This window comes from Geotrypetes seraphini, chromosome 10 (genome assembly GCF_902459505.1).
Source record: "Geotrypetes seraphini chromosome 10, aGeoSer1.1, whole genome shotgun sequence".
Classification (NCBI taxonomy): domain Eukaryota; kingdom Metazoa; phylum Chordata; class Amphibia; order Gymnophiona; family Dermophiidae; genus Geotrypetes; species Geotrypetes seraphini.
In genome coordinates, this window is record NC_047093.1 from 1135682 (window position 1) to 1161353 (window position 25672).

The 25672-nt window shown below is 45.0% G+C and overlaps 1 protein-coding gene across 10 annotated transcripts in view; it reads right to left on the bottom strand.

Annotated features, from left to right (window-relative positions):
* The window catches only part of GPS1 (G protein pathway suppressor 1), a 285648-nt gene that overhangs the window by 51603 nt on the left and 208373 nt on the right, over positions 1-25672 (bottom strand). For all 10 annotated transcript variants that reach the window (XM_033962197.1, XM_033962201.1, XM_033962205.1 and 7 more), the window contains one exon: positions 14642-14776. In XM_033962197.1, coding sequence (XP_033818088.1) covers positions 14642-14776 — 135 coding nt within the window. The remainder of the gene's footprint in view (positions 1-14641; positions 14777-25672) is intronic.

Consider the following 25672-nt stretch of genomic DNA (forward strand, 5'->3'; position numbering starts at 1 on the left):
ATCTGCTGTGGAAAGGGAATGCTATTACAAATTTGTGTTGTGAGCATATTATGCACCTAATCGGGCGTTCTGAGCACACTTAATCCCCTCAGATGCTTGTCCTAAATGTTCAACTCCTCACGTCACACTGGGTCACATGTTCTGGACTTGCCCCATCATTTTACCTTTTTGGCATCATCTCTGCCAGTGGATTGGTCATCTTTAGAACTGTACTTGGAACCTGCACCCTAGCTCCCTGTTCTCCTTGACTTTCTCTATGGTTCCGCAACATTCAGGCTGTGCTGCATTTACCCATAGAGCAATATATGTGGATATTAAGACAATTTTACAAGGCTGGCTGACACCACTTGCACGCACCTTTGCTCATTGGCAGATTTTGATGATCCAGTTGGCTGGAATGGATCGTCAGTTGTTGGACCTTTGGACTCCAGAAAGGAGAATTTATATATCAATTGTTGGCTACCTTTTTGTACCACTTTTACACACAGAGCACGCAGTCGTTTGTTGACTTATTTTTCTTTTTGTTTTGGTCTGACAACTGCTGTTTTGGGGTGGGGGGGTGGGTATGTTTTGTGTATATTGTTTTATTTCTTTATGGTTGGAATTTAATAAAAATGATTGAACATAAAGGATTCCTACAATCCAGAACATACAGAGTTAAAACAAACAAAGAAAAATCCGAGCCATGGTCTAACCCCTGTGGTGTACCCAAGGATCACCTCTTTCTCCCATACTCTTCAACCTATACATTGCCTCCCTCCCTCGGCTCCTACCTAGACGAACAAGGTCTAACCTCCAACAGTTATGCAGACGACATCACCATTCTCCTTCCATTCGATCAACCAGCACCATCCATGGCAGATACGATACACAGAACACTTGAAACAACAGCAACATGGATGAAAGACCACAAACTAAAACTAAATCCGGACAAAACAAACTTCATCCTACTCGAAAATAACAAAATCCCAACCTTAACAAACCTTGACATAAACTCTACAACATACTACTTCCAACCCAATTTAAAACTCCTGGGAGTACAAAGCAATAAAAAAATCATTCGCAGTCATGAGAAACCTGAGGCAAGTCAGAAAATTCTTCGATAGAAAACAATTTCAACTCTTGGTACAATCCCTAATCCTAGGTCTAATAGACTACTGCAACATATTATATCTCCTATGCACAGCAACCATGATAAAACAACTATAAACAATACAAAACACAGCCCTAAGACTGATCTTCTCACTGAAGAAATTCGACCACATCACAGAGGTATACCATGACTCACATTGGCTCCCAATACAAGCGAGAATACACTTCAAATTGTACTGCCTACTATTTAAAGCAATAAACGGAGACAGCCCAGCCTATTGGAACAATCGACTAATTCAGCTACCAAATGGGGGGATTAGTACTAGAGGTGAAATGAATAAACTGGACATATTGGCCTCACTTGTGTATGCTGGACACTACAGACCTATATTTTCCCATAGCCAGGCCCAGCCTGTACCTTGCTGTCTGTGAACACATGTATCCTTTGAAATGCTAACCCAGCTGGCCTTTGTGCTGCAAAGTTCCTGTCTCCATTCCCTGCTGGGAGGATATTTCTCCAAGGTTCTGCTTAACTGTTATCAGTGCTGTATGACTTCATATGCCAGGCACCCTGGAAAGCCATAAAACTTTTATAACGAGCATGGATCCCTGCAGGATCTCTGAACCGAGTTATGGGAACCAAGCAGCTGGATTGTTATAAGGTCACCTTTGCCAACTTTCAGCATACAAGGACACAATCCTGAAGATGCACAGAGTTGTAAAACCACTAATTAGCATCTGCAAAGTGATAAGGATCTCAGCGCTGGAGGAAGAAAGTTCACCAATAATTCTCTGTTTCTGCAAGCCCTCCCCCCTCTGAGGTGGGGGGAGGGGAGGTGAGAGAGGCGTGGACTGAGAGGAGGAATAGTTAGGTATACATTATTTTATGTACCAATAGGGAATTACATAACCAGAATTCGGGGATGGACTTTTTTGGAACAAAGGAAGAATTGCTCTGTATAAAAAACACGTACATTTTAGGTAAAGCCAGAGAGATTTGCTTATTTATGCTGCAGGGAACTGCTAGCCCCCTGCTAAGCATATGAGTGTTAATTCTGCTCTCCATTGCATATTCTGAACTGACAATATATTTACTACGCCTTTGCTACTGCAATTTTTGTAAGTTTATATAGTAACAATAAACAAATATTGTCTGTTTTTGGAACATACAATGCTGTCTCGTAGTCATTCCAATGAGGTAAAATAAGTGGCATTACTTCAGAGGCAAGTAACCTTGAAAAGGACTTGGGTGTGCTGGTAGGCACAACAATGAAGTCAACAGCACAATGCGCAGCAGCCTCAAAGAAAGCAAACAGAATGTTGGGTATTATTAAGAAGGGTATTACAACCAGAATGAAGGAAGTCATCATGCCGCTGTATCGCGCGATGGTGCGCCCGCATCTGGAATACTGTGTCCAATATTGGTCGCCGTACCTAAAGAAGGACATGGAGATACTTGAGAGTGTTCAGAGAAGAGCGACAAGAATGATAAAAGGTATGGAAAACCTTTAATATGCAGACAGGCTAGAAAGGCTGGGGTTCTTCACTCTGGAGAAGCGGAGACTCAAAGGAGACATGATAGAACATAAGAACATAAGCAGTGCCTCCGCCGGGTCAGACCATAGGTCCATCCTGCCCAGCAGTCCGCTCTCGCGGCGGCCCAAACAGGTCACGACCTGTCTGAATAACCAGAAGGGGCCCCCTTGCCACCTTGGTTTCCCATTGAAGTCCTATCTTCCCATCGAAGTCCTAATCCTCCGGTCTTGCACATTCACGACTTGGTTGGGTTTCCATACTTATTACCTGGTTAGTTTTTTATACTTGTATTACATCCCAGCACCTCTCTCAGTATCCCACGATCCCTTTATCCCTCAGGAATCCGTCCAATCCCTGTTTGAATCCCTGTACTGTACTCTGCCTGATCACTTCCTCCGGTAGCGCATTCCAAGTGTCCACGACCCTTTGGGTGAAAAAAAAACTTCCTTGCACTTGTTTTGAACCTATCTCCCTTCAGTTTCTCCGAATGCCCCCTCGTACCTATTGTCCCCTTCAGTCTGAAGAATCTGTCCCTATCCACCCTCTCTATGCCCCTCATGATCTTGAAGGTCTCTATCATATCTCCCCTGAGCCTCCTCTTTTCCAGAGAGAAGAGCCCCAGCCTATCCAACCTCTCGGCGTAAGGACAGTGTTCCAGCCCTCTTACCAGTTTCGTTGCTCTCCTTTGGACTCTCTCAAGTACCGCCATGTCCTTCTTGAGGTACGGCGACCAATATTGAACGCAGTATTCCAGATGTGGACGCACCATCGCTCGATACAATGGCATGATGACTTCCTGCGTCCTGGTTGTTATGCCCCTCTTTATGATGCCCAGCATCCTGTTGGCTTTTTTCGAGGCTGCTGCGCACTGTGCAGATGGCTTCAGTGATGCATCCACCAGCACACCCAAGTCTCTCTCAAGTCTGCTATCTCCCAACAATGCCCCCCCCCAATTTGTAGTTGAACAACGGGTTCTTTTTCTCTATATGCATGACCTTGCATTTTTCCACATTAAAGCGCATTTGCCATTTGTTTGCCCAGTCTTCCAGCTTGTCCAGGTCCCTTTGCAGGTCCTCACACTCCTCCCTGGACCTAACTCTACCGCACAATTTGGTATCGTCTGCAAATTTTATAACCTCGCACTTTGCCTCCTTTTCCAGGTCATTGATAAATATGTTGAAGAGTAACGGCCCCAGCACCGATCCCTGTGGCACACCGCTCGTGACTCCCCGCCAGTCAGAATATTGGCCCTTCACTCCGACCCTCTGCAGTCTACCTGACAACCAGTGCTTGATCCATCTGTGCACATCCCCTCCCACCCCGTGGTTCCACAGCTTCCTAAGCAGCCTTTCATGTGGCAAATTGTCGAAAGCCTTTTGAAAATCTAGGTAAATGATGTCTATGGGTTCCCCATTGTCCACCCGACTGCTTATTCCCTCAAAGAAGTACAGAAGGTTCGTTAAGCATGACTTTCCCTTACAGAATCCGTGCTGGCTTGTTCTCAGTAGGCCATTTCTCTCGATGTGCTCGCAAATGCCGTCTTTGATCATAGCTTCCACCATCTTCCCTATAATTGAAGTCAGGCTCACCGGCCTGTAGTTCCCGGGGTCACCCCTTGATCCCTTCTTGAAGATAGGTGTGACATTTGCCAATTTCCAGTCCTCTGGTACCTCTCCAGTTTTCAAGGATAGGTTGCAAACATGTTGGATTGTGCCCGCTATTTCTTGTCTTAGTTCCTTTAGAACCCTTGGGTGGATCCCGTCTGGGCCCGGTGATTTGCCGCATTTTAACCTGTCTATCTGTTTGAGGACATCCTCCTTACTTACCTCTATGTGCTCCAATTTTTCGGCCTGTTCCCCACTCATGAGCTCCTCTGAGTCCGGTATATTAGATGTGTCTTCTCTCGTGAAAACCGACGAGAAGAACGTGTTCAACCTCTCAGCTACCTCTTTATCCTCTTTAATCACTCCCTTCCTATCCCCATCGTCCAACGGCCCCACCTCCTCTCTCGCTGGTCGCTTCCCCTTTACGTAACTGAAGAATGCCTTGAAGTTTTTCGCCTCCCTGGCCAGCCCCTCTTCGTATTTCCCTTTTGCTTTTCTAACCTCTCGGTGGCATTCCTTTTGGCATTTCCTGTGCGCCTGGTGATTTTCTTCCGTTGGGTCCTTTTTCCATCTCTGGAAGGATACTTTTTTGTCATTTATTGCCCTCTTTACTTCAGTTGACATCCAAGCCGGGTCCTTTGACCGCTTGTTCTTGCAGCCTTTCCTAAAACTGGGGACGTACATTCTTTGTGCTTTCTGCAGGGTGTCCCTGAATAGGGTCCAGGCGCTTCCTACAGTCTCCATCCTAAAGATGTTTCTGAGCTTCCTCCCCACCATTTCCCTCATAGCAACATAGTTTCCTTTCCTGAAGTTGAGCGCAGTTGTTGCGGTCCTCCTTACTATGGGAGTCCCCCTTTCTAATTTGAATCTGATCGCGTTGTGGTCACTGTTGCCTAGTGGTCCTCCCACTTCTACCCCTCTTGCAGGCCCCCCTAATCCGTTTAGGATGAGGTCAAGAGTAGCACCCCCTCGCGTCGGTTCCCTGACTAGTTGCTCCATGAAGCAGTCCCTCACGGCTTCTACAAATCCTGTTTCCCTAGTGCAGTTGGAGTGACCCGTACTCCAGTCTATCCCCGGGTAGTTGAAGTCCCCCATCACTGTTACATTTCCAGTCCTGCATTCCTGTCTCAGTTCAGCTTCCAAGTCGTGTCCGACTCCTTCTGGCGTACCAGGTGGGTGATAGTACAGCCCCAGTTTTATGCCTGCACCCTTGTTTCCCGGCAATTTGACCCATAGCGATTCCAGCCCCTCTGCCTTCGTTGCCATATCCATCCCGACCGAGTAGATAGAGTCCTTTATATATAGTGCTATGCCTCCTCCCTTCTTGTGGGTCCTGTCCCTCCTGTAGAGCTTGTACCCCAGCAGCGCCACATCCCATTGATTTTCCTCTGTCCACCAGGTTTCTGTAATTCCAATGATAACATAAGAACATAAGAACATAAGAACTGCCATCTCCGGATCAGACCTTCGGTCCATCAAGTCCGGCGATCCGCACACGCGGAGGCCCTGCCAGGTGTACACCTGGCGTAATTTATAGTCCACCATATCCTTATATGCCTCTCTTAAGGAGATATGCATCTAGTTTGCTCTTGAAGCCTAGGACGGTTGATTCCGCAATAATCTCCTCTGGGAGGGCATTCCAGGCGTCAACCACTCTCTGAGTGAAGCAGAACTTCCTGACATTAGTCCTGAACCTGTCCCCCCTTAGCTTCATTACATGTCCTCTAGTCCGTGTCAAATTGGACAATGTAAATAATCTTCTTTGCTCTATTTTGTCGATTCCTTTCAGTATTTTGAAGGTCTCGATCATATCCCCACGCAGCCTCCTTTTCTCAAGGGAGAACAATCCTAGTGTTATAAGTCTGTCCTCGTATTCCAGTTTCTCCATACCCTTCACCAGTTTTGTTGCTCGTCTCTTCACCCTCTCCAGCAGTTTTATATCCTTCTTTAGGTAGGGAGACCAATGTTGGACGCAGTATTCCAAGTGTGGTCTGACCATTGCCCTATAAAGCGGCATTATAACTTTCTCCGATCTACTCGAGATTCCTTTCTTTATCATGCCCAACATTCTATTTGCCTTCTTTGCCGCTGCCGCGCATTGTGCCGACGGCTTCAGGGTCCTATCTATCAGTACACCCAGGTCCTTTTCTTGTTCACTCTTCCCCAGAGTTGCACCTGACATTGTATACTCGTATTCCTTATTCTTATTGCCTAAATGCATTACCTTGCATTTCTCCACATTGAACTTCATCTGCCATTTCTCCGCCCATGTTTCTAACCGACACAAGTCGCTCTGGAGTTTCTCTCTATCCTCCTGCGATCTGATCGCCCGGCATAGTTTTGTATCGTCTGCAAACTTGATGATCTCACTGGATGTTCCTTCCTCCAGGTCACTGATATAAATATTAAAAAGGATCGGCCCAAGTACCGAGCCCTGGGGTACACCACTAGTCACTTTCTCCCAGTCGGAGAACTTCCCATTTATGCCCACTCTCTGCTTTCGGTTTTCCAGCCATTTGCCTATCCATCTTTGTATATCCCCCTCTATGCCATGGCTTTGTAGTTTCCTGAGAAGTCTTTCGTGTGGAACTTTGTCGAACGCTTTCTGGAAGTCCAAGTATATTATGTCCACCGGCTTCCCACTATCAATTTGCTCGTTCACGGTCTCAAAAAATTGGAGTAAATTCGTCAAACATGATTTCCCTTTCCTGAATCCATGTTGACTGGGTTTCATCAAGTCGTGTGCGTCCAAGTGCCGGACTATGCTATCCTTGATCAGTGCTTCAACCATCTTGCCGGGGACAGACGTAAGACTCACAGGTCTATAGTTGCCCGGTTCCCCTCTCGATCCTTTTTTGAAAATTGGGGTGACGTTCGCTATCCTCCAGTCGTCCGGTATCTGTCCAGTTCTGATTGTCAGGTTTGCAAGTTTTTGCAATAACTCTCCGATTTCAACCTTCAATTCCTTTAAGACTCTCGGGTGAATTCCATCCGGTCCAGGGGATTTGTCACTTTTAAGTTTGTCGATCTGATAGTATATCTGGTCTAAGTCCACTTCAACTGTGGTGAGGCTGTCTTCTATTTCTCCTGCAAACACTTTCTCCGCTTCAGGTATTGTTGAGGTGTCCTCCTTCGTAAAGACGGTCGCAAAGAAGGAATTTAGTTTGTCTGCGATTTGTTTATCTTCCTTGATGTACCCTTTTCTTCCCTGGTCGTCCAGGGGTCCCACTGCCTCTTTTGCAGGTTTTTTCCCTTTCACGTATCTAAAGAAGGGCTTGAAGTTTTTGGCCTCCTGGGCTATTTTTTCCTCATATTCCTGTTTTGCATCCCTCACCGCCTTGTGACATTTCTTCTGATCATCTTTATGTTTGTTCCAGGCTTCGGTTGTCTTTATGCATTTCCATTTTTTGAAAGAGTCCTTCTTTTCTTTTATGGCTTCCTTCACCTGTATGGTAAGCCATGCCGGTTCTCTTTTGCTCTTTGTTCTCCGATCTTTGGAAATCCTCGGAATGTAGAGATCTTGTGCTTCTGTGATAGTATTTTTCAGTAGGGACCATGCCTGATCTACCGTTTCGAGTTTGTCCACCATCTTATCGAGTCGTTTTTCTACCATGGCTCTCATGCGATCGTATTTACCCTTTTTAAAGTTCAAGGTGGTGGTTAAGGTTTTGGCATGTTTCCCTTTCCCGATGTCAAGTTTAAAGTTGATATCCAGGTCCTCCCCCTTGGCCACGACTTCTAGTTCACCCATCTTGGCCGTGAGGCTTCTTGCATTTGCGTATAAGCACCGCAGGTCCCATCGTTTTTCCTCCACCTCTGCATTTACCTGGGCCGCCTCCCCTTGAATTTGAATTTCGGGCAGCTCTCCAGTTCCCTGTGCTTCTGCTTTGCCATCAGCCTTTACCCTCGTAGCTTTCGGCTTCCCCACTTTCCCGCCACCCCACTTCCCCGCTTTTCCTCTGGGTTTTCTAGCCCTACCTGCCCCCTCTTGGGCTATCATCCCTTGAGCCTCAGTTTGATCCCCTTCGCCTTGTGGCACCCCTATATTGCTCTCAGCTTTCGCCCTCGTGCCACCCAGTCCCCCTGTGTCTCCATGCCCCTTAGTCTCCTCCCAGCAAGCTCCCTTTACCTGATGTTTCCCTCGCTGTCTGATCATAAGATCCACAGGTCTCTCTACTTCCTCCTTGCAGTCATCCCTTTCAGCATCTGTTCTGGATACCGTTGTCCGAAGCGTCAACATCAGATCAGCTGTCAGCTTTCCCCCTCTCCTCAGTTTAAAGCCCTCGCGATCTCCTTTCTCACATTGGCTGCCAGTAGTCTAGTTCCCGCTGTGCTCAGGTGCAGGCCGTCCCGCCGGTAGAGTTTACTCTTTCCCCAGAAGGACGTCCAGTTCCTCACAAAGTGGAAGCCCTCCTCCTGGCACCATCTCCTCAACCATGCATTCACAGCCTGGAGGTCTGCTTGTCTCTTTGCATCTGCTCTCGGTACAGGCAGGATCTCTGAGAATGCAATCCTCCGGGTACTCCGCTTCAGCTTTCGTCCCAGGACCCTGAACTGGTCAGTCAGTGTGGCCATGCTGAAGTTCCTCCGGCTCACATCGTTCGTTCCGACGTGGATTATCACCGCAGTCTCCTCTGTCTCTGCTCCTTCCAGGATCCGCTCGATCCTATCAGTGATGTCTCGTGTCTTGGCCCCTGGGAGACAAGTCACTAGCCGGTCCTCCCTTCCTCCAGCTATGTGACTATCCACCTCTCTCAAGATCGAGTCTCCCACCACAATAGCAGACTTCCCTTTCCTCAGCAACCTCCTCTGTCTCAGGTCCGTGTCCTCGGTGTAGTGCGGTGTCTCTCCCTCGGGGTCTCGGTGAGTCACAGTCACTTCCTCTTGCGTGGTTCCTCCGTTAGGTCCTTCCCCGGTGTCGCCTTGTGGATCCTGGGTCTCGTCTGCCGACATCCGTCTGTGTAGCTGCTGATCCCGTTCCTCCACCTTCCTATAGGCCTCCTTGATGAATCTCTCGAGGTCCCTCACCTGGTCCACAATGGGGCCTGCTCCGTCTGTGTCCTTGGTTGACCAGCTCGTCTCCTCTGTGGTGCGCAGTCCCTCCAGTTCCTGGACCCTGACCCTCAGTCTGTCGACCTCCGTCCTCAGGCTTTCCAGTTCCTGACACTGACTACATATGTACTCCCGCCTTCCCAAGGGGAGGTAGTCGTACATATTGCACTCTGTGCAGTATACCGGAAAGTACCTCTGGGGTCCTGGGTCCTCCATCGCTCTCGTGAAGTGCTGGTGTGCTCCTGCTTAGTTAGATTTTTGCTGCTGCTGGGCTGCCTGGGCTCCTTCTCAAGGCTCCTTCGCAAAGGCGCTCTCGCTAAGGCGAGCGCCTTTGCCGCTCGCCTTCGCCACGCGCTGAACGGCTGCGCGCCGTTGGCTCCTCCCCTTTTATGGGAGGGATCGGCTGATGACGTCGGGGGTAGGCGGAGCTATCTCTCGCCTCTTCCCCTGGGCTCTGCTCTGCCCGTTTCGCCTTAGCCCCTCTCTTCTCCTTGTCCTGGCAGTCTCTGCACTCCTCCGATCTTTCTTTGCACTCCTCCGATCTCTCTCTGCACTCCTCCGATCTCTCCTCTCCGGTCTCTCTCAGCACTCCCCGGTACTCCTCCTCTCCTCTCCGGTCTCTCTCAGCACTCCCCGGTACTCCTCCTCTCCGGTCTCTCTCAGCACTCCCCTGTACTCCTCCTCTCTGCTCCGGTCTCTCCCTGCACTCCCCGATATTTCTCCTCTCTGCTCTGGTCTCTCTCTGGTTCCCACGTGCTCGGCTCAGCCCTCCCAGCTAACTGCTGCAAGCCCGAGTGTCGGCTCCAGTGAGATCCCCGCCGTTGGCTCCTCCCCTTTTATGGGAGGGATCGGCTGATGACGTCGGGGGTAGGCGGAGCTATCTCTCGCCTCTTCCCCTGGGCTCTGCTCTGCCCGTTTCGCCTTAGCCCCTCTCTTCTCCTTGTCCTGGCAGTCTCTGCACTCCTCCAATCTTTCTCTGCACTCCTCCGATCTCTCTCTGCACTCAGAGACTTACAAGATCATGAAGGCCATAGAGAATGTGGAAAGGGACAGATTCTTTAGCCTATTGGGAACTACAAGAACAAGAGGGCACTCGGAGAAATTGAAAGGGGACAGGTTTAGAACCAATGCTAGGAAATTTTTCTTCACTCAGAGGGTGGTAGACACCTGGAATGCGTTTCCGGAGGATGTGATAGGACAGAGTACATTAAGGGAATTCAAAGAGGGATTGGACAAGTTCCTGAAGGATACGGGGATTGAGGGATATAGATAGAGGTAGAGATAGGATTATGGAAGGGTATAGATAGAAGAAATGGGGATTGAAAGGTTTTAGACAAAGGATCACTTACAGGTCATGGACCTGATGGGCCGCCGCAGGAGCGGACTGCTGGGCGCGATGGACCCCTGGTCTGACCCAGCGGAGGCAACTTCTTATGTTCTTAATCTACCTCAACCAGACGTAAGAGAACCCACGCTTCATTCACACACCCTCCGACCAAAAACTTCAAAAGAAAAAAAAACCAAAACTACACGACAACCTCCTAGCCACTCGAGCTGCAACACTTGACCCACAACTCTACAACCTACTGACCACAACCACAGACTACAAAGCCTTCAAGAAAGAAATAAAAACCCTTCTATTCAAAAAACACATAAAACCTTAACTAACACAATCAGGAATGTCCCAAGCATCACCTGCATCACCTACAACTGCTACATAAGTACCTTGACAACTCAGATGTAATCCTTATCAACTCAAAGAAATGTACAAACTACTCACTAAATACTTCTAATCTCCGGACAATCAATTTCTAATCCGCCTTGAACCGCAAGGTAATGGCGGAATAGAAATCCCTTATGTAATGTAATCATGGAAACTTATGCCTCAGAGGCCTCACCATGAGACTCCTGCTCCTGACTTGCTCCTATCTCTGTCACCAATTCCTACCTGGACCTTGCATGTAGGCAACAAAATTTAGACTCCTGCCAGATCCATCTGCCAGGAGCACTTTTGTAAACATTTGACATTCATTGCAGCAGCCACCAACACTGACAAACAAGGCCCAGAAAGAGAGGCAGCTGCTCTTATCCTGGATACCAGACATTGAAAGCGGCAAGGGGAAGGCAGTACCACCACAAGCCCAACTCAGCCTCAGGAGAGGAAAAAGCAAGCTCCCTCTTACTAGATGCTTCTTTTTTTTTTTGCTACTAAGGCAACAGCAGAACCCATCTGCACTCTGGGCAGAGAAGCCCAGTCAATGTAGACTACTTCAAAGACCATAAAAGGAGGTAGAGGAAGGGAGGAGGGACACTCCCAGGGCTAAAGACCCCCCCCCCCCCCCACAGGCCTCAACCCCTGTCCAGCATATTCTAGCCAAGAAACAGCCTTGAGAGGGAAAAGGGTGTCTTTTTTTTAACAATTTGACCTAATACCCTTGTACCTGACCAGGACTGGACAGATACATCTACCACCTGCTCGAGACTGAGAACAATTGGCTTTCTGAGGGACAGCATAGTAGACTTAGAGCCAAAATTCAGAGGTTAGAGATTCTCAGTCTCTACCTGCCATTTGGAGTCTGAAGGGAGACTATGGAACAACTGATAGGGCAACAGCTTCCCTTGTCTCATGCTGGGTGGCCTGTAGATAATTTTGAATCACTTAGGGTACAGAGCAGTGTCAACTGATTGCTATATTGTAAGGTGGGCCTGAAATATAAAACAATTTCCTGTGTATGGATAATAAAAGACTTGCCTAGTTTTTACCTTATCACTCTGCTCAATGCTTGATCCTAAATTTATTTATTTAAAAAATCTATATACCGTTTAAACCTAAACAGTTTTCATATCGTTACATACATAATTCAATAAAACAAATAAAATCAAACAAACATTAACATATAATCATCAGAAAATCACGTAAAGTGCCCATCAAAAGAACAATTGCACAGATCAGTTCCTAGAAAACTGCATTAACAAATAACTACATTTTTAGTAGTTTTCTGCAATTACCCTTGTCATAATATTTTTGTAATTGACCGACAAGTGAGTTCCACAATTTGACCTCCGCACAGCAAAAGGCCATTTTACTGGTCTCAGCATATTTTGGATTAGCATTTGTTTTTAATAACAGTGAGTTCTCAGAACACAGAGACCTAGATGGTAAATAATTTGACATCTTACTTTTAAACAAATCAGGTATGTTTCCATTCAAGAATTGATGGCAAATCATTATTGCTTTATATTGAGATCTAAAAACAACAGGCAGCCAGTGCAATTGTTGGTGATAGGGCGAGATGTGATCGTATTTAGGCACGCCTGTTATCAACCTTGCTGCATTGTTCTGCACCACTTGCAATGACCTGCATCTTGTCTAGATAATACCATTGTCTGAACTACTGTGCGGAAATCGTAAGGAGACAACATAGACTTTACATGATGCAATAAGTGTATTTGTACAGTTTTTGCAACTTGTAAATTCATGGAAAGACAATCCAACTTTACACCTTGAACTGTCATTGACTCACTCACTGGAAGAACATCATCAATAACCTTTAATTCCTTGGGCCATTTAGGATCAGGTTTCCCCACAAACATAATTTCAGTCTTATCCACATTCAGTTTCAGACCCTATTCTCCCATCCACTCAATAATCTTACTCATATAATTACTCAGTAACCTCTCAAGATCCTTTCCCCATCCACACACCGGAAAGAAGAAAATAATATCATCCGCTTAAATTTGATATTCAATTCCCAAGGATTGAAATAATTGGCCTATTTCAGCCATATAGATATTAAATAACAGCGCAGAAAGTGCTGATCCTTGAGGAACTCCAGGATCTGGATACTGTAAATTGTAGGCAGATGTTGTCTCTTTTCCTTTGAGGGTTAGGTTGAAAGTCTGTTTTGAATTGTGGGGTGGGGAATCAGGTATAAGAACCAAACTCCTCCAATCCCAGGACGGTTAGAAATCAACACACAGATGAATAATTCCAATAGCTTGTTATAAGTAAGTCAGAACATTTTAATATGACCCATTTGTAGTTAATTCTACAGATAAATAGGGTAGGGGGCGGTGAGGGATTTTGCTGATTTTTGAAATGGTTCTTTATTATGTTTGTTTAAAGCAGTGTATCTCAAGCTGTCTGCCTCCTGAGATTTCAGACACTGGGGAGAAGGAGAGGTGCGGCGAGAGGCACGTCCTGTAGGCAATCAGCCAGTGCCAGTGCCTCTCCTTTTCTCTGGCCCCCCCCACTGGCGGCTCAGGGCCTGTCTGAAGGGCCTTCGCGCATGCATGTGACATCATCCCAGCAACATCTGCACACTTCCGGATGCATTGAGCCGCAGCCACTACATTTAGTCTATCGCAGCTCAACAAAATTTGTGGGACACTGGTTTAAAGCTATGTCAATTACCTACTTCATATAATAAAAAGTTTGAAACTAAAAGCTTGTTCCTTGTCACTTAGAACACTTCACTGACTCGCCAGAACAAGAATTACCGTATATACTCGAATATAAGCAGAGATTTGGGGGCCAAAAAAATGGCCCAAAAACAGGTCTCAACTCATATTCGGTTCAGCGCCCACCCGCCTACCTTAAGACCTGGTAGGCTAGGACAGGAGTGATCCCTCCCACCTCCTGTCCTGGCTGATTGACAACATTTACCTCACTCCTGCCTTCTCTGTGTACCTTTTAATTCTCTGGTGGTCCAGTGATGAACCAGGGCAGCAGCGATCTTCCTGCACTCAGTTACAGTTATTTTATTTGATATACCACATTAAAGTGGTGTACAATTAATAAAAACAATGGGCAATCAAAACGGTGTACAAAGCCACTCTCTGAATGGCTGCAGCAAGTTCTTGCAGTAACCTCAAGTGCTCGGCAGCCATTCAGAGAGCAGCTCTGCATGGGGCAGGAGCACAGGAAGGTGGGAGGGAGGTAAAAGTTGTCAGAGTTGGCCAGGACAAGAGGCGTTTGTCCCAGTCCACTGCTGGACCACCAGGTCTTACGGGAGACCCTGAGAAGGCCTGCAAGGCATTGGGAGGGAGAGGGGGCAGGGGGCAGAACCTGGCAGGGCACTTGAATATTATTACACACCACACACACACACACACACACACACACACAATCCCGGTTTATATTCGAGTCAACCTTTTCTCCTTTTTTTTTTTTTTTTTTTTTTTTAAAAAAAGGTTACCTCTGTTTATACTTGAGTTGTCTTATATTCGAGTATATACAGTAAGACAGGAATCTGACATCAGGTCTGCATGAACATCACTGCATTTTATATCGTATGTCTAATGTCAGTAACACTTGACCTGGAGATAGAGAGACAAAGTTTCAAGGTCTTTCTCACCTTTACATGTATCTGGTTACGCAAAACAGCTGCTCGTAAAATCATAGCCTTGGCACGTCGCTGGAACTCTTTACCCATTTGCAAAGATTTTTCAAAAGTAGTACTGCGCTGATCTACATCTCTAGCATAAAGAATCTGTCAAAGGAAAAGAAACCTCAGATGAGCCACAAGCACAGTGTCCACAACAGACCCTGCTCTGTCTCTCAAGGAAACACTTAGGTCCCCTACTCTGAGTTACACATTTCTCAGAGTAGCTGTAAATCTATACGTTATTGAGGCTTGTGTTGGATGCCTTTTAGAAAAAGGTTTCGAGGAACCTGAGATTACGTACATTGGCAGATCTAGTGACTCAGAAGTCGTTCCACGTAGGTGCCCTGTTATAAACCCAAGACCCTTAAGTACATTATTCTTCCTAACGAGATAACACAACACACACATTCAGAGTGAATTAACTGATTATGGGAGGCTCTGATCCAGTTAACCCATGCTGGTGCTGTTGAATATCCACAAAAGCAAAAATTGGCATGCGTGAGGGTCCAGGGGTGAATTAGGACCAATCTCTATAACTCTGTGCAAGTTAACTGCACAGAGAGGACCACATAAATAGGGAAAGGAAAAGGGATTGGGCTTGTATATCGCCTTTTTGTAGTTTTACAACCAAACTCAAAGCGATTTACATACAGATACTTCAAACATTTTCCCTGTCTGTCCCAGTGGGCTCACAATCTATACCTGGGGCAATGGAGGATAAAGTGACTTGCCGAGTCACAAGAAGCAGTGCAGGGTTTGAACCCACAACCTCAGGATGCCGAGGCTGTAGCTCTAACCACTGTGCCACACTCTCCTCCAGGAGCCTCCTGTGCTGGCTAACCATGACAACGTTTTACCTCTCTCCCACCTACCTGAGGCAGGAGCGACCTTCCTGTGCTGTCCTGTCTTTGTATGATTTAACTTATAACTGCAGAATACTGGCACTTATCTGGTTAAGTGTCATCTATCCAGCTCTGCCTCTGCCCTGATATCTAATCCTGGTACCCAGACATGGCCCAGCACTGGATATCTAGACATAACATCAGTGGAGGCGATCAAAACCAAAGCAAAAAACCCCCCACTAACCATCGCCGGCTGAGTATTGTTTCTTTCATTTGTTTTCTATCCCATTCCCCCAAAAAGCTCAGAACGGGTTACAGGTTGACATACATAATATACAGTTAACAGGATTGTATTTATTAAATTTGATATACAGCTATGTGCTTTGGTATTAACCTTTTCCTATCGTGTGTCCCGGATGACGAGACATTCCAAAAATGATACAGACAGTGGATAAACAGTCTGTATGGACTAATAAAGAGCCAGGAACACAAAATATTTGAATTTACAGACTTATGACTTATTTACATTATGTTTACAATAGCCATAAATGATAACGGTGAATAATACAAAACTTTGCTAAAATAATTACAATTGGAACCAACGTAACGTAAAATTTATTACGATAGGAAAAGGTTAAGCGGTGTACAATTATTAAAACAATAACAGAAGTGAATCCTACTATCACAACTACAGGAGCTTTATCTCAAATGACCTCTCGCAAGAATAATACTGCTGAAATAATCCACTATAATAATACACTTCAAACTTGGTGGGTCCGTGGGCCATGGTGTCGGACCCGCGCATGCGCAGTGCCTGCCTCATCTGATTTCCTGATCTCCGATGCCAGCTGACTTCTGACTACGCTGTGCTTGCCAGCTTCCCGACCCTGTTCGTCTGAAACAGGAAGTTAAGCTAGGTCGGCACTGTCGGAAGATAGGGCATGGAGGGAGGCTTCAACTCGCTGCTCCTGTTTGCTTCGGATCCTGCCTTCGTGGAAACAGAAAGTAGGTGGGACCCGGCAGCGAAGAACGCCCGAAGCAAGTAGGAGCAGCGAGTTGTGAATACTGCGCTGGCGACAGCTGTGTGAGACCCGGGAGGGGGGGGTGAAGAGAGAATGAGAAATGCTGAAATGCTGCCGATGGCTGTATGAGACCGCGGGGGGAATGCTGCTGCACCATCCTTTTGGGGAGAGAGAGGGAAAGAGGGAGAAGGAAGACCAGGAAAGGGGGGGGGGAAAGAGAAATGCTGATGTTGCACAGTGGGGAGGTAAAAGGAAGGGAGAAGGGCTACTGCTGGACAGGGGGAGCAGGAAGCAAAGAAAGAATGGCCTCAGCGCCCCATTGTGCTAGCACAATGTAATGTAACGGGCTTAATCACTAGTCTCTTTATAAATTTCCAAAAAGTGAGTCAGGAATGTCCTCCTTGAAAGGTGTCAAACCCAAAAATTTCAAAGAACTGGTCCAGCATATGAGAAAGCCTAATGACCTTAAGGCTTTTTTGAGTTGAATGAAGTCCCTAGTCAATTTCAGGTTGATCCATGTACAATAAGTTATAAACATAATACAGTACTTAGAGAAGCCATTGCAGATGTACAAAATGTTCCGTTTTCTTGTCTGGTGTTTTATACTAGCTGCAAGTGTTGCAGATTTGCTTTGTTAGAGTTCTCCTCTGTGGAATATTGATCTTCATACTCACTCACTCACTGATTTTTTGTTTCATGTACATATGTTAGGCAGCAGTAGGACACCTACTGTCACTACTGAGCCACTTAAAGAATTTGGGCCTTTATGTTTAAAATTCAGGCCAAGCGAATAGATTATTTTGGATGTATAAATTATTATACTGCCAAAATTATCTGTCCAAAAAGGACAAGATTTGGAGCATTTTGACGCCAGGAACAATATTCAGCCACTGAACATATAAATTACAGAAAAATCATCTTTATTAAAAATTTTCAGAAAAAGGTTAACACAAACTGTGATAAACACACAAGAAAATGCTGGCTTACAACTGCATTACGCACAAAATTATTTTAGAACAAAATACAGTGGTACCTTGGTTTACAATCATAATTTGTTCCAGAAGCATGCTCGTAAGCCAGAGCACTCATATATCAAACCAAAGTTCCCCATAGACCATAATGCAAACTCAGACAATTCGTTCCACAACCAAAGTTTGCTGGGGTGGGTACCTGCCTGTGGGTGCCGCAGCCCCTTCAGCGGAGTAGCTTCCTTCCCTCAGGGTCCCTGTGCGGCTTTGCTCCCGCTTTGGCCGATGCCTCTGCCATCCGCCAGTGCCTCTTGGTTCCCAATTCAAACCAGCGGCCATCCTGTAACAAGCATGCGCATGACCTCACAGCTCCCAAGCCAAGCTGGTCGCTGCCACGACAACACGTGCGCCACGTGCAAGCATGCACGAACTTGCTGCACTTCTTCGAGGGTGTTAACAGGCAAATAGACAAGGGTGACACGGTCAACATTGTATATCTGGATTTTCAGAAAGCATTCAACAAGGTCCTGCATGAATGATTGCTTTGAAAAATTGCGAGTCATGGAATCGAGGGTGAAATACTCATATGGATTAAAAACTGGTTGGCAGATAGGAAGCAGAGAGTGGGGGTAAATGGACAATACTCGGACTGGAAAAGCATCACGAGTGGAGTGCTGCAGGGTTCGGTGCTTGGACCCGTGCTCTTCAACACATTTATAAACTACCTGGAAATTGGTACTTCAAGCGAGGTGATAAAATTGGCAGATGATATGAACTAATTCAGAGTAGTGAAGATGCATACGGATTGTGAAGACCTGCAACGTGACATAAACACACTCGAGAAATGGGTTGCGACATTGCAGATGAGGTTTAACGTGGATAAGTGTAAGGTGATGCATGTCGGTAACAAAAATCTTATACACGAATACAGGATGTTCGGTGCAGTACTCGGAGAGACCCTCCAGGAAAGAGACTTGTGAGTACCGGTGAACAAGTCAATGAAGTCATTCGCTCAATGTGCAGCGGCAGCAAAAGGGTGAACAGGATGCTAGGAATGATTAAGAAGGGGATCACGAACAGATCGGAGGAGGTTATCATGCCACTGTACCGGGCCATGATATGACCCCACCTGGAATACTGCGTCCAGCACTGGACGCCGTACTTGAAGAAGGACACTGTACTACTTGAAAGGGTCCAGAGAAGAGCAACTAAAATGGTTAAGGGGCTGGAAGAGTTGTCGTACAGTGAGAGGTTAAAGAAACTGGGCCTCTTCTCCATTGAAAAGAGGAGACTGAGAGGGGACATGATTGAAACATTCAAGATAATGAAGGGAATAGACTTGGTAGATAAAGACAGATTGTTCACCCTCTCCAAGGTAGGGAGAACGAGAGGGCACTCTCTAAAGTTAAAAGGGGATAGATTCCGTACAAATGTAAGGAAGTTCTTCTTCACCCAGAGAGTGGTGAAAAACTGGAACGCTCTTCCGGAGGCTGTAATAGGGGAAAACATCCTCCAGGGATTCAAGACGAAGTTAGACAAGTTCCTGCTGAACCAGAACGTACGCAGGTAAGGCTAGTCTCAATTAGGGCACTGGTCTTTGACCTAAGGGCCGCCGCGTGAGTGGACTGCTGGGCACGATGGACCACTGGTCTGACCCAGCAGCGGCAATTCTTATGTTCTTATGTACCATGTTTCCCTGAAAATAAGAGCTAGTGTGTTTTTTGGGCCCAAAATTAATATTACATTACATTAGTGATTTCTATTCCGCCAATACCTTGCGGTTCAAGGCGGATTATATAAAAGTTTTCAGAAATTACATAAAAGTTTACAGGAATAGCATAAGAGATGTTGTAAGAGTTTCATTTGAATTACCAAAGAGTTGTCGAGATCTTAAGGTGTAAGTGTTGGGTAAATAGAGGCATTTAGCATTAGTTGGGAGCATATTAGAGTATATTAAGGGTATAGAGTGGGTAGGTGGGGTTTGGGTAGGAACTGGTCGTGTTAGATAGGTTTTATGTATTTTTTGAAGAATAGGGTTTTAGTATCTTTCTAGAAGGTTTTGTAGTCTGTGGTCGATGACAACAGAATGGTGATTTGTCTGTCCAGTTTAGCTGCTTCGGGGAAACACTGTAACAAACCAAAGTTATTCAAAAAACATCAAAGAACTCTAAACTTATTGAATCTTCATAGTTTAACAATTTTTCTTTTGTATATGTAGAAATAGAACAAAACCAAAAAGAAAAAATATCATCTTTTTTATTGGACTAACTTAATATAGTTTTGTATATGAAAACAAATAAGTAAAAATTTTAAAAAAGGGGGAGGGAAGGAAGGAAAGAGGACAAGTACCTATAGAAATCTCCAAAAAGGAGCCTTGAGAAAGGCTCCCCTCACTCACAAAAATTCAAATGACGTACAGAGATCCAACTTTTCTGCCAGTGTTTCAGCTCATGGTGGTCAACTTCTCCATTCTGTAAACATGATATAGTTTAGTCTACCATCTGAACTATGAGGGTACTCCTGGGTCCTTCCAAGCTGCCACCAAGGTCAGCCTGGCTGAATATAGTAAATGTTTTGACCAAAATAATCCTGGTATATCCCTCTTGAGCAGAAAAATTTCAGGGTCCCAGCGTATTTTCAGTCCTGTAATCCAAAGAATCGGAAATAATTTGCTCTTTCTGAAAGCTGTATTTAATCAAATTTCAACCTATTTAGAAGAGTGCTACAGAGTAGTGAAATGAGTACAGGCAGTCCCCGTTTTACGAACATCCAACTTACGTCAGACTCATACTTAAAATGTGGGTCTTGTTCTACCTTTGGTGTCCTATCGGGCCCCTCTCCCGCGGCTGAGCCAGAAGCTTTCCCTCTGCCATCACTCCTCCAACATCATAGGGAAGACTTCCGGCTCAGCCGCAGGATGCATATAGGAACCGCCGCCCACAGTTTTGTGTAGAGAAACGACTGAGGCAGGATGAAGGAAGGAGCCGGCCAGAAGGTAAACACCCGCTGGAGGGAGCCACGTACTTGAGGCATAGAATGGAGGGAGAGAGAGGGGTGTGTTAGTACTCAGGAGGGAGGGAGCACAAACTTCGGACAAATGATGGAAGGAAGGAGGGAGGGGGAATGATCTTGGGACACAGAATGAATGGAAGGAGGGAGGGGAGCATGGGCCATAGGATGGAAGAACGAGGTGAGGGAGGGAATAGAAAGGGAGATTTGGATGTCAGAGAGGGAAAGAGAGATGGTGCACATAGGGAGATGAAGAAAGAGGAGAATTATTGGGCATAGGGAGGGAGAGAGAATTATTGGAAATGGTGGTGGGAGAGGAGTGAGGTAGAGATGCATGGGGAAGAGAGAGATGAGAGGGAGTAATGTTGGATGTGATGGTGGAGTGGGATGGATGGAATAGGATGCAAGAGGGGCCTCAAGGAGGTGGAGAAGGTGGGAATATTAGGATCCCAGTTACATACAAATTCAACTTAAGAACGGTTTATAAAATGGAACCCGTTCTTAACCCGGGGACTGCCTGTAATCAAAAAGGGTCCCGAACTTGAAAGAAGTGTTTATCACTTTTCCTCTATACATAAAGCAGTCAGACTTCCATTCTGCATTAACTGCCTTTATGAAGAAATTCACCCAAGGCAGTGCAAAGAAAGTACAATTCAAGATAACTTACAATTCTGCTAACAGAAGTAAAAAGATCACCCGGATAAAAGGTAAACGGAAACAATAATAGGACTACCCTGAAATAGTTCCAAATATATACTTATAACAGCACTGAAATTCAAATGAGAGAAAATACAATGTCAGCCTAATACTTAAGAAAAGTTGTTTCTACACTTACACAAGCTATAAGGAACTGATTTAGTTAGTGTGTGTAGCAAGCTAGTCCTGGCACAGAATGAGTGTACAGTCAATCACCCTAAGTATTAAAGGCTTGGCTGAAGGGACAGGTTTTCACCTGCTTCCTAAAGTAGAGGCAGTCTCTGGACTTCCTTTCTGTGTAAATTAGGCCTAGAATTTCTCCATCAGTGGCTGACTGTATCCAATGCATCGATATACATTTCTTCACAATAAGATAAACTTTACAAACAAAACACTCTTGGGCTACAGACTTCAACTCTAACACAAAAGTAACATTCAAAATGCAAAGTCTTAGGAATCCTTTGGGTTACCACGTTTCAAATGAATCCAAATCACATTATAATAGGGCTGAATTCGAGGACAATCCCAAAAGCACCTTCTAGACTGACACGCTTGGGACAATGTCCAGGGATTTCCGGCCAAACATTATGTGCTCATCTAGAGCACTAGGTACAATCTAAATTAAATGTCCAGGTGTTCCACAAATAACATAAAAAACTTGAAACCCACAATTTGGCTGTTCTAAGTTTTGTGTATATTCAAAAGTACTACCCATTCAATTACTAATTACTACAATCTCCCTCACACATTTTCTCTGGACACAGATAAAAACCATACATCCTCTTCAGTCTGTCCATCCACACCAACTATTGATCTCTGCAATTCCTTTCCATCCATCAGAGATCCCCTGGACAGAAACAGGGAAATGACTGCCACTTATGCCTCTTTATTCTGCTCATCTACACCTACTAATTCTACGATCCTTTCTTCTCCCTTATATATCCCTCTGTATCTGTTCCATACTTTCTTGAATTTAGATATAGTCTATATCAGTGTTTTTCAACCGCTGTTCCGCGGCACACTAGTGTGCCGCGAGATGTTGCCTGGTGTGCCGCAGGGCCGCCATCAGGGCAGTACTACCAGTCCTGCATTCAGGGGCCCGGAGCTGACAGGGGGCCCAAGGCAGGGCGCCAGTAGCTCGCCAAGGCAAAGTGAGTCGATCACCCAGGACTCGCTTTGTCTTGGCGATCTAATCTATCGAGCCGATAAGTCTTCTTCTCCCCGACGTCAATTCTGCAGTCGGAGAGGAAGTTCGGGCCAGCCAATCGCTGCCTGGCTGGGCGGAACTTCCTCTCCGATTGCAGAATTGACGTCAGGGAGAGCATGCGTCGGCGTCGGCTTTGGGGCCTGTTATCCATTGGTGGGTCCTGTTCCCCGATGGCAGCGGCAGTGGCTTGGGGAACGGCAGGGAGAAAGAAAGAAAGGGGGCAGGCAGGGAGACAGAAGGAAAGAAGAGAAACAGAAAAAAAGAAAGGGGGCATGAAGAGAGGAAGAAAAAGTTGGGGGAGGGAATGAGGTGTGGAGGAGAGAAAGCATACAGGCTGATAGAAGGGAAGAAAGATTGGATGCACAGTCAGAAGAAGAAAGTGCAACCAGAAATCACCAGACATGGTAGGAAAAATGATTTTATTTTAAATTTAGCAAAGTAGAGGCAGTATTACCACAGTTTTCAAAGGAATTTGCCCAAATAACTTAATAGTTAACTGAGTAAATTCCCAGAGATGAAAACTTCCCTTCACTTACTATGCACAGTTCTGAATTTATATCTGCTGTCTATATTTTACAATATGGTCACCTTTTACTAAACCGCAATAGTGGTTTTTAGCGCAGGGAGCCTATGAGCGTCAAGAGCAGCGCTGGACATTCAGCGCAGCTCCCTGCGCTAAAAACTGCTATTGTGGTTTAATAAAAAGGATGGAGGGTATATTTGTCTATTTTTGTATGCTATAAAAACCAAATACAGAGAGAGACTGAGAGCTGTTGACGAAGAGCTACGTGTGTGTCTTTCTTCGATTCCAGCCAGAATATCAGCTTTGTGTTCAGCCAAACAGGCCCAGGTTTCGCACTGAATAAAGTATTTTATAATTTTTATAATTTTTATTTCATAATAAAGTAACTATAAAATACTTTCTTTGTGTTTATTTGATTCCTATTCAAGAGAATTACTTTATATATAGTCAATATAGGCACAGAGTTAATTTTTTTAACATTTTCTAATGGTGGTGTGCCTCGTGATTTTTTTCATGAAACAAGTGTGCCTTTGCCCAAAAAAGGTTGAAAAACACTGGTCTATATGACTGGGAAGCACATTGCAAGGGGCATCCAGTTCAGAGATGCTAGTCTCCTTCCCAGAGGAAGTGGTCAATCATTTTCCTTAGATTACTCCTGAGCCTTTCACCTCTTAACTTCATCCTATGCCCTCATTCCAAAGATTCCTTTCAAATGAAAGAGACTCCACTCATGCGCATTTACATCACGTAGGTATTTAAACGTTTCTTATCATATCTCCCCTCTGCTGCCTTTCCTCCAAAGTATACATATTGAGATCTCCTAGAAGAAATAAGAGATCTACCTTAACCAGAAATGGTTTTCAAGGGTTACGATGCGGAGGAACTGAAAGAAATCTCGGTGAATTTGGAAGATGTACTAAGCCAAATCGACAAAATTATAAATCGCCAGAACCGGATGGTATACATCCCAGGATATTAAAAGAACTCAAAAATTTAATTGCTAACCTGTTAGTGGTCTGTAACCTGTCGGTAAAATCATCTGTAGTATCTGAAGATTGGAGGGTGGCCAATGTTACGCTGATTTTTAAAAAGGGCTCCAGGGGAGATCCGGGAAATTACAGACTGGTAAGCCCCACTTTGGTACCGGGCAAAATGGTAGATTATAACATGGTGATTTTAACATGGCGATTTTAACATGGTGATTTAGTCAAATTTGAATGCACTTTTGAGCACTGGCACTTTATCACAGCTGTGGTTATCGAGTATCCAACTATCCAGCCATTTCAGATAAGTGTTTTTTTTAACCTATTATCACTTAGAATTTCTAATAGTTGGGTCAGGGACTGTAAAGACAATGATGGTCCCTATAATAGCCACAGTTTAGTGTTACCACTAAATCATTGGTTATATGGTCTGAGCACTTTACAAATATTTAAACATTTATTTTTATTTAGTAATATTAAGAGTTGTGATTCAGTTAATGTGATGAGAAACTATTATAAAAAATTAAATTATGGAACATGTAGACAAATATGATTTAATGAGATGGAGTCAGCATGGGTTCAGCCAAGGGAGATCTTGCCTCACAAATTTGTTTGACTTCTTTGAAGGTGTGAACAAACATGTGGATAATGGTGAGCCGGTTGATATAATATATCTTGATTTTCAGAAAGCTTTTGATAAAGTTCCTCACAAGAGGCTCCTGAGAAAATTAAAGGGCTTCTTTTACTAAGCTGTGCTAGCGTTTTTAGCGCACGCAGGAAATTACTGTGCGCTACACTTCTAGAACTAACGCCAGCTCAATGCTGGCATTAAGGTCTAGCGCGCGCTATTCCACACGTTAAAGCCCTAGTGCACCTTAGTAGAAGGAGTCCAAAGTGTCATGGGATAGGTGGCAAAGTTCTTTTCTGGATTAGGAATTGGTTATCGGATAGAAAACAGAAGGTAGGGTTAAATGGTCATTTTTCTCAATGGAGGAGAGTAAACAATGGAGTGCCGCAAGGGTCTGTACTGGGACCGGTGCTTTTTATAAATGATCTGGAAATTGGGACACTAAACTGTTCAAAGTTGTTAAAACGCATGCAGATTGTGAAAAATTGCAGGCAGACTTTAGGAAATTGGAAGACTGGGCGTCCAAATGGCAGATGAAATTTAATGTGGACAAATGCAAAGCGATACACATTGGGAAGAATAACCTGAATCACAGTTACCAGATACTAGGGTCCACCTTGGGGATTAGCGCCCAAGAAAAGGATCTAGGTGTCATCGTAGACAATATGATGAAATCTTCCACCAAATGTGCAACGGCAGCAAAAAAGCAAATAGGATGTTAGGAATTATTAAAAAAGGGATGGTTAACAAGACTAAGAATGTTATAATGCCCCTGTATTTCTCCATGATGCAACCTCATCTGGAGTATTGCGTTCAATTCTGGTCTCCTTATCTCAAGAAAGATATAGTGGCACTGGAAAAGGTTCAAAGAAGAACGACCAAGATGGAACTCCTCTTGTATAAGGAAAGATTAAAACAGTTAGGGCTTTTCAGCTTGGAAAAGAGGTGGCTGAGGGGAGATATGATTGAAGTCTACAAAATCCTAAGTGGAGTAGAATGGGTATAAGTGGATCGAGTTTTCACTCCGTCAAAAATTACAAAGACTAGGGGATACTCAATGAAGTTACAGGGAAATAATTTTAAAACCAATTGGAACAAATTATTTTTCACTCAGAGAATAGTT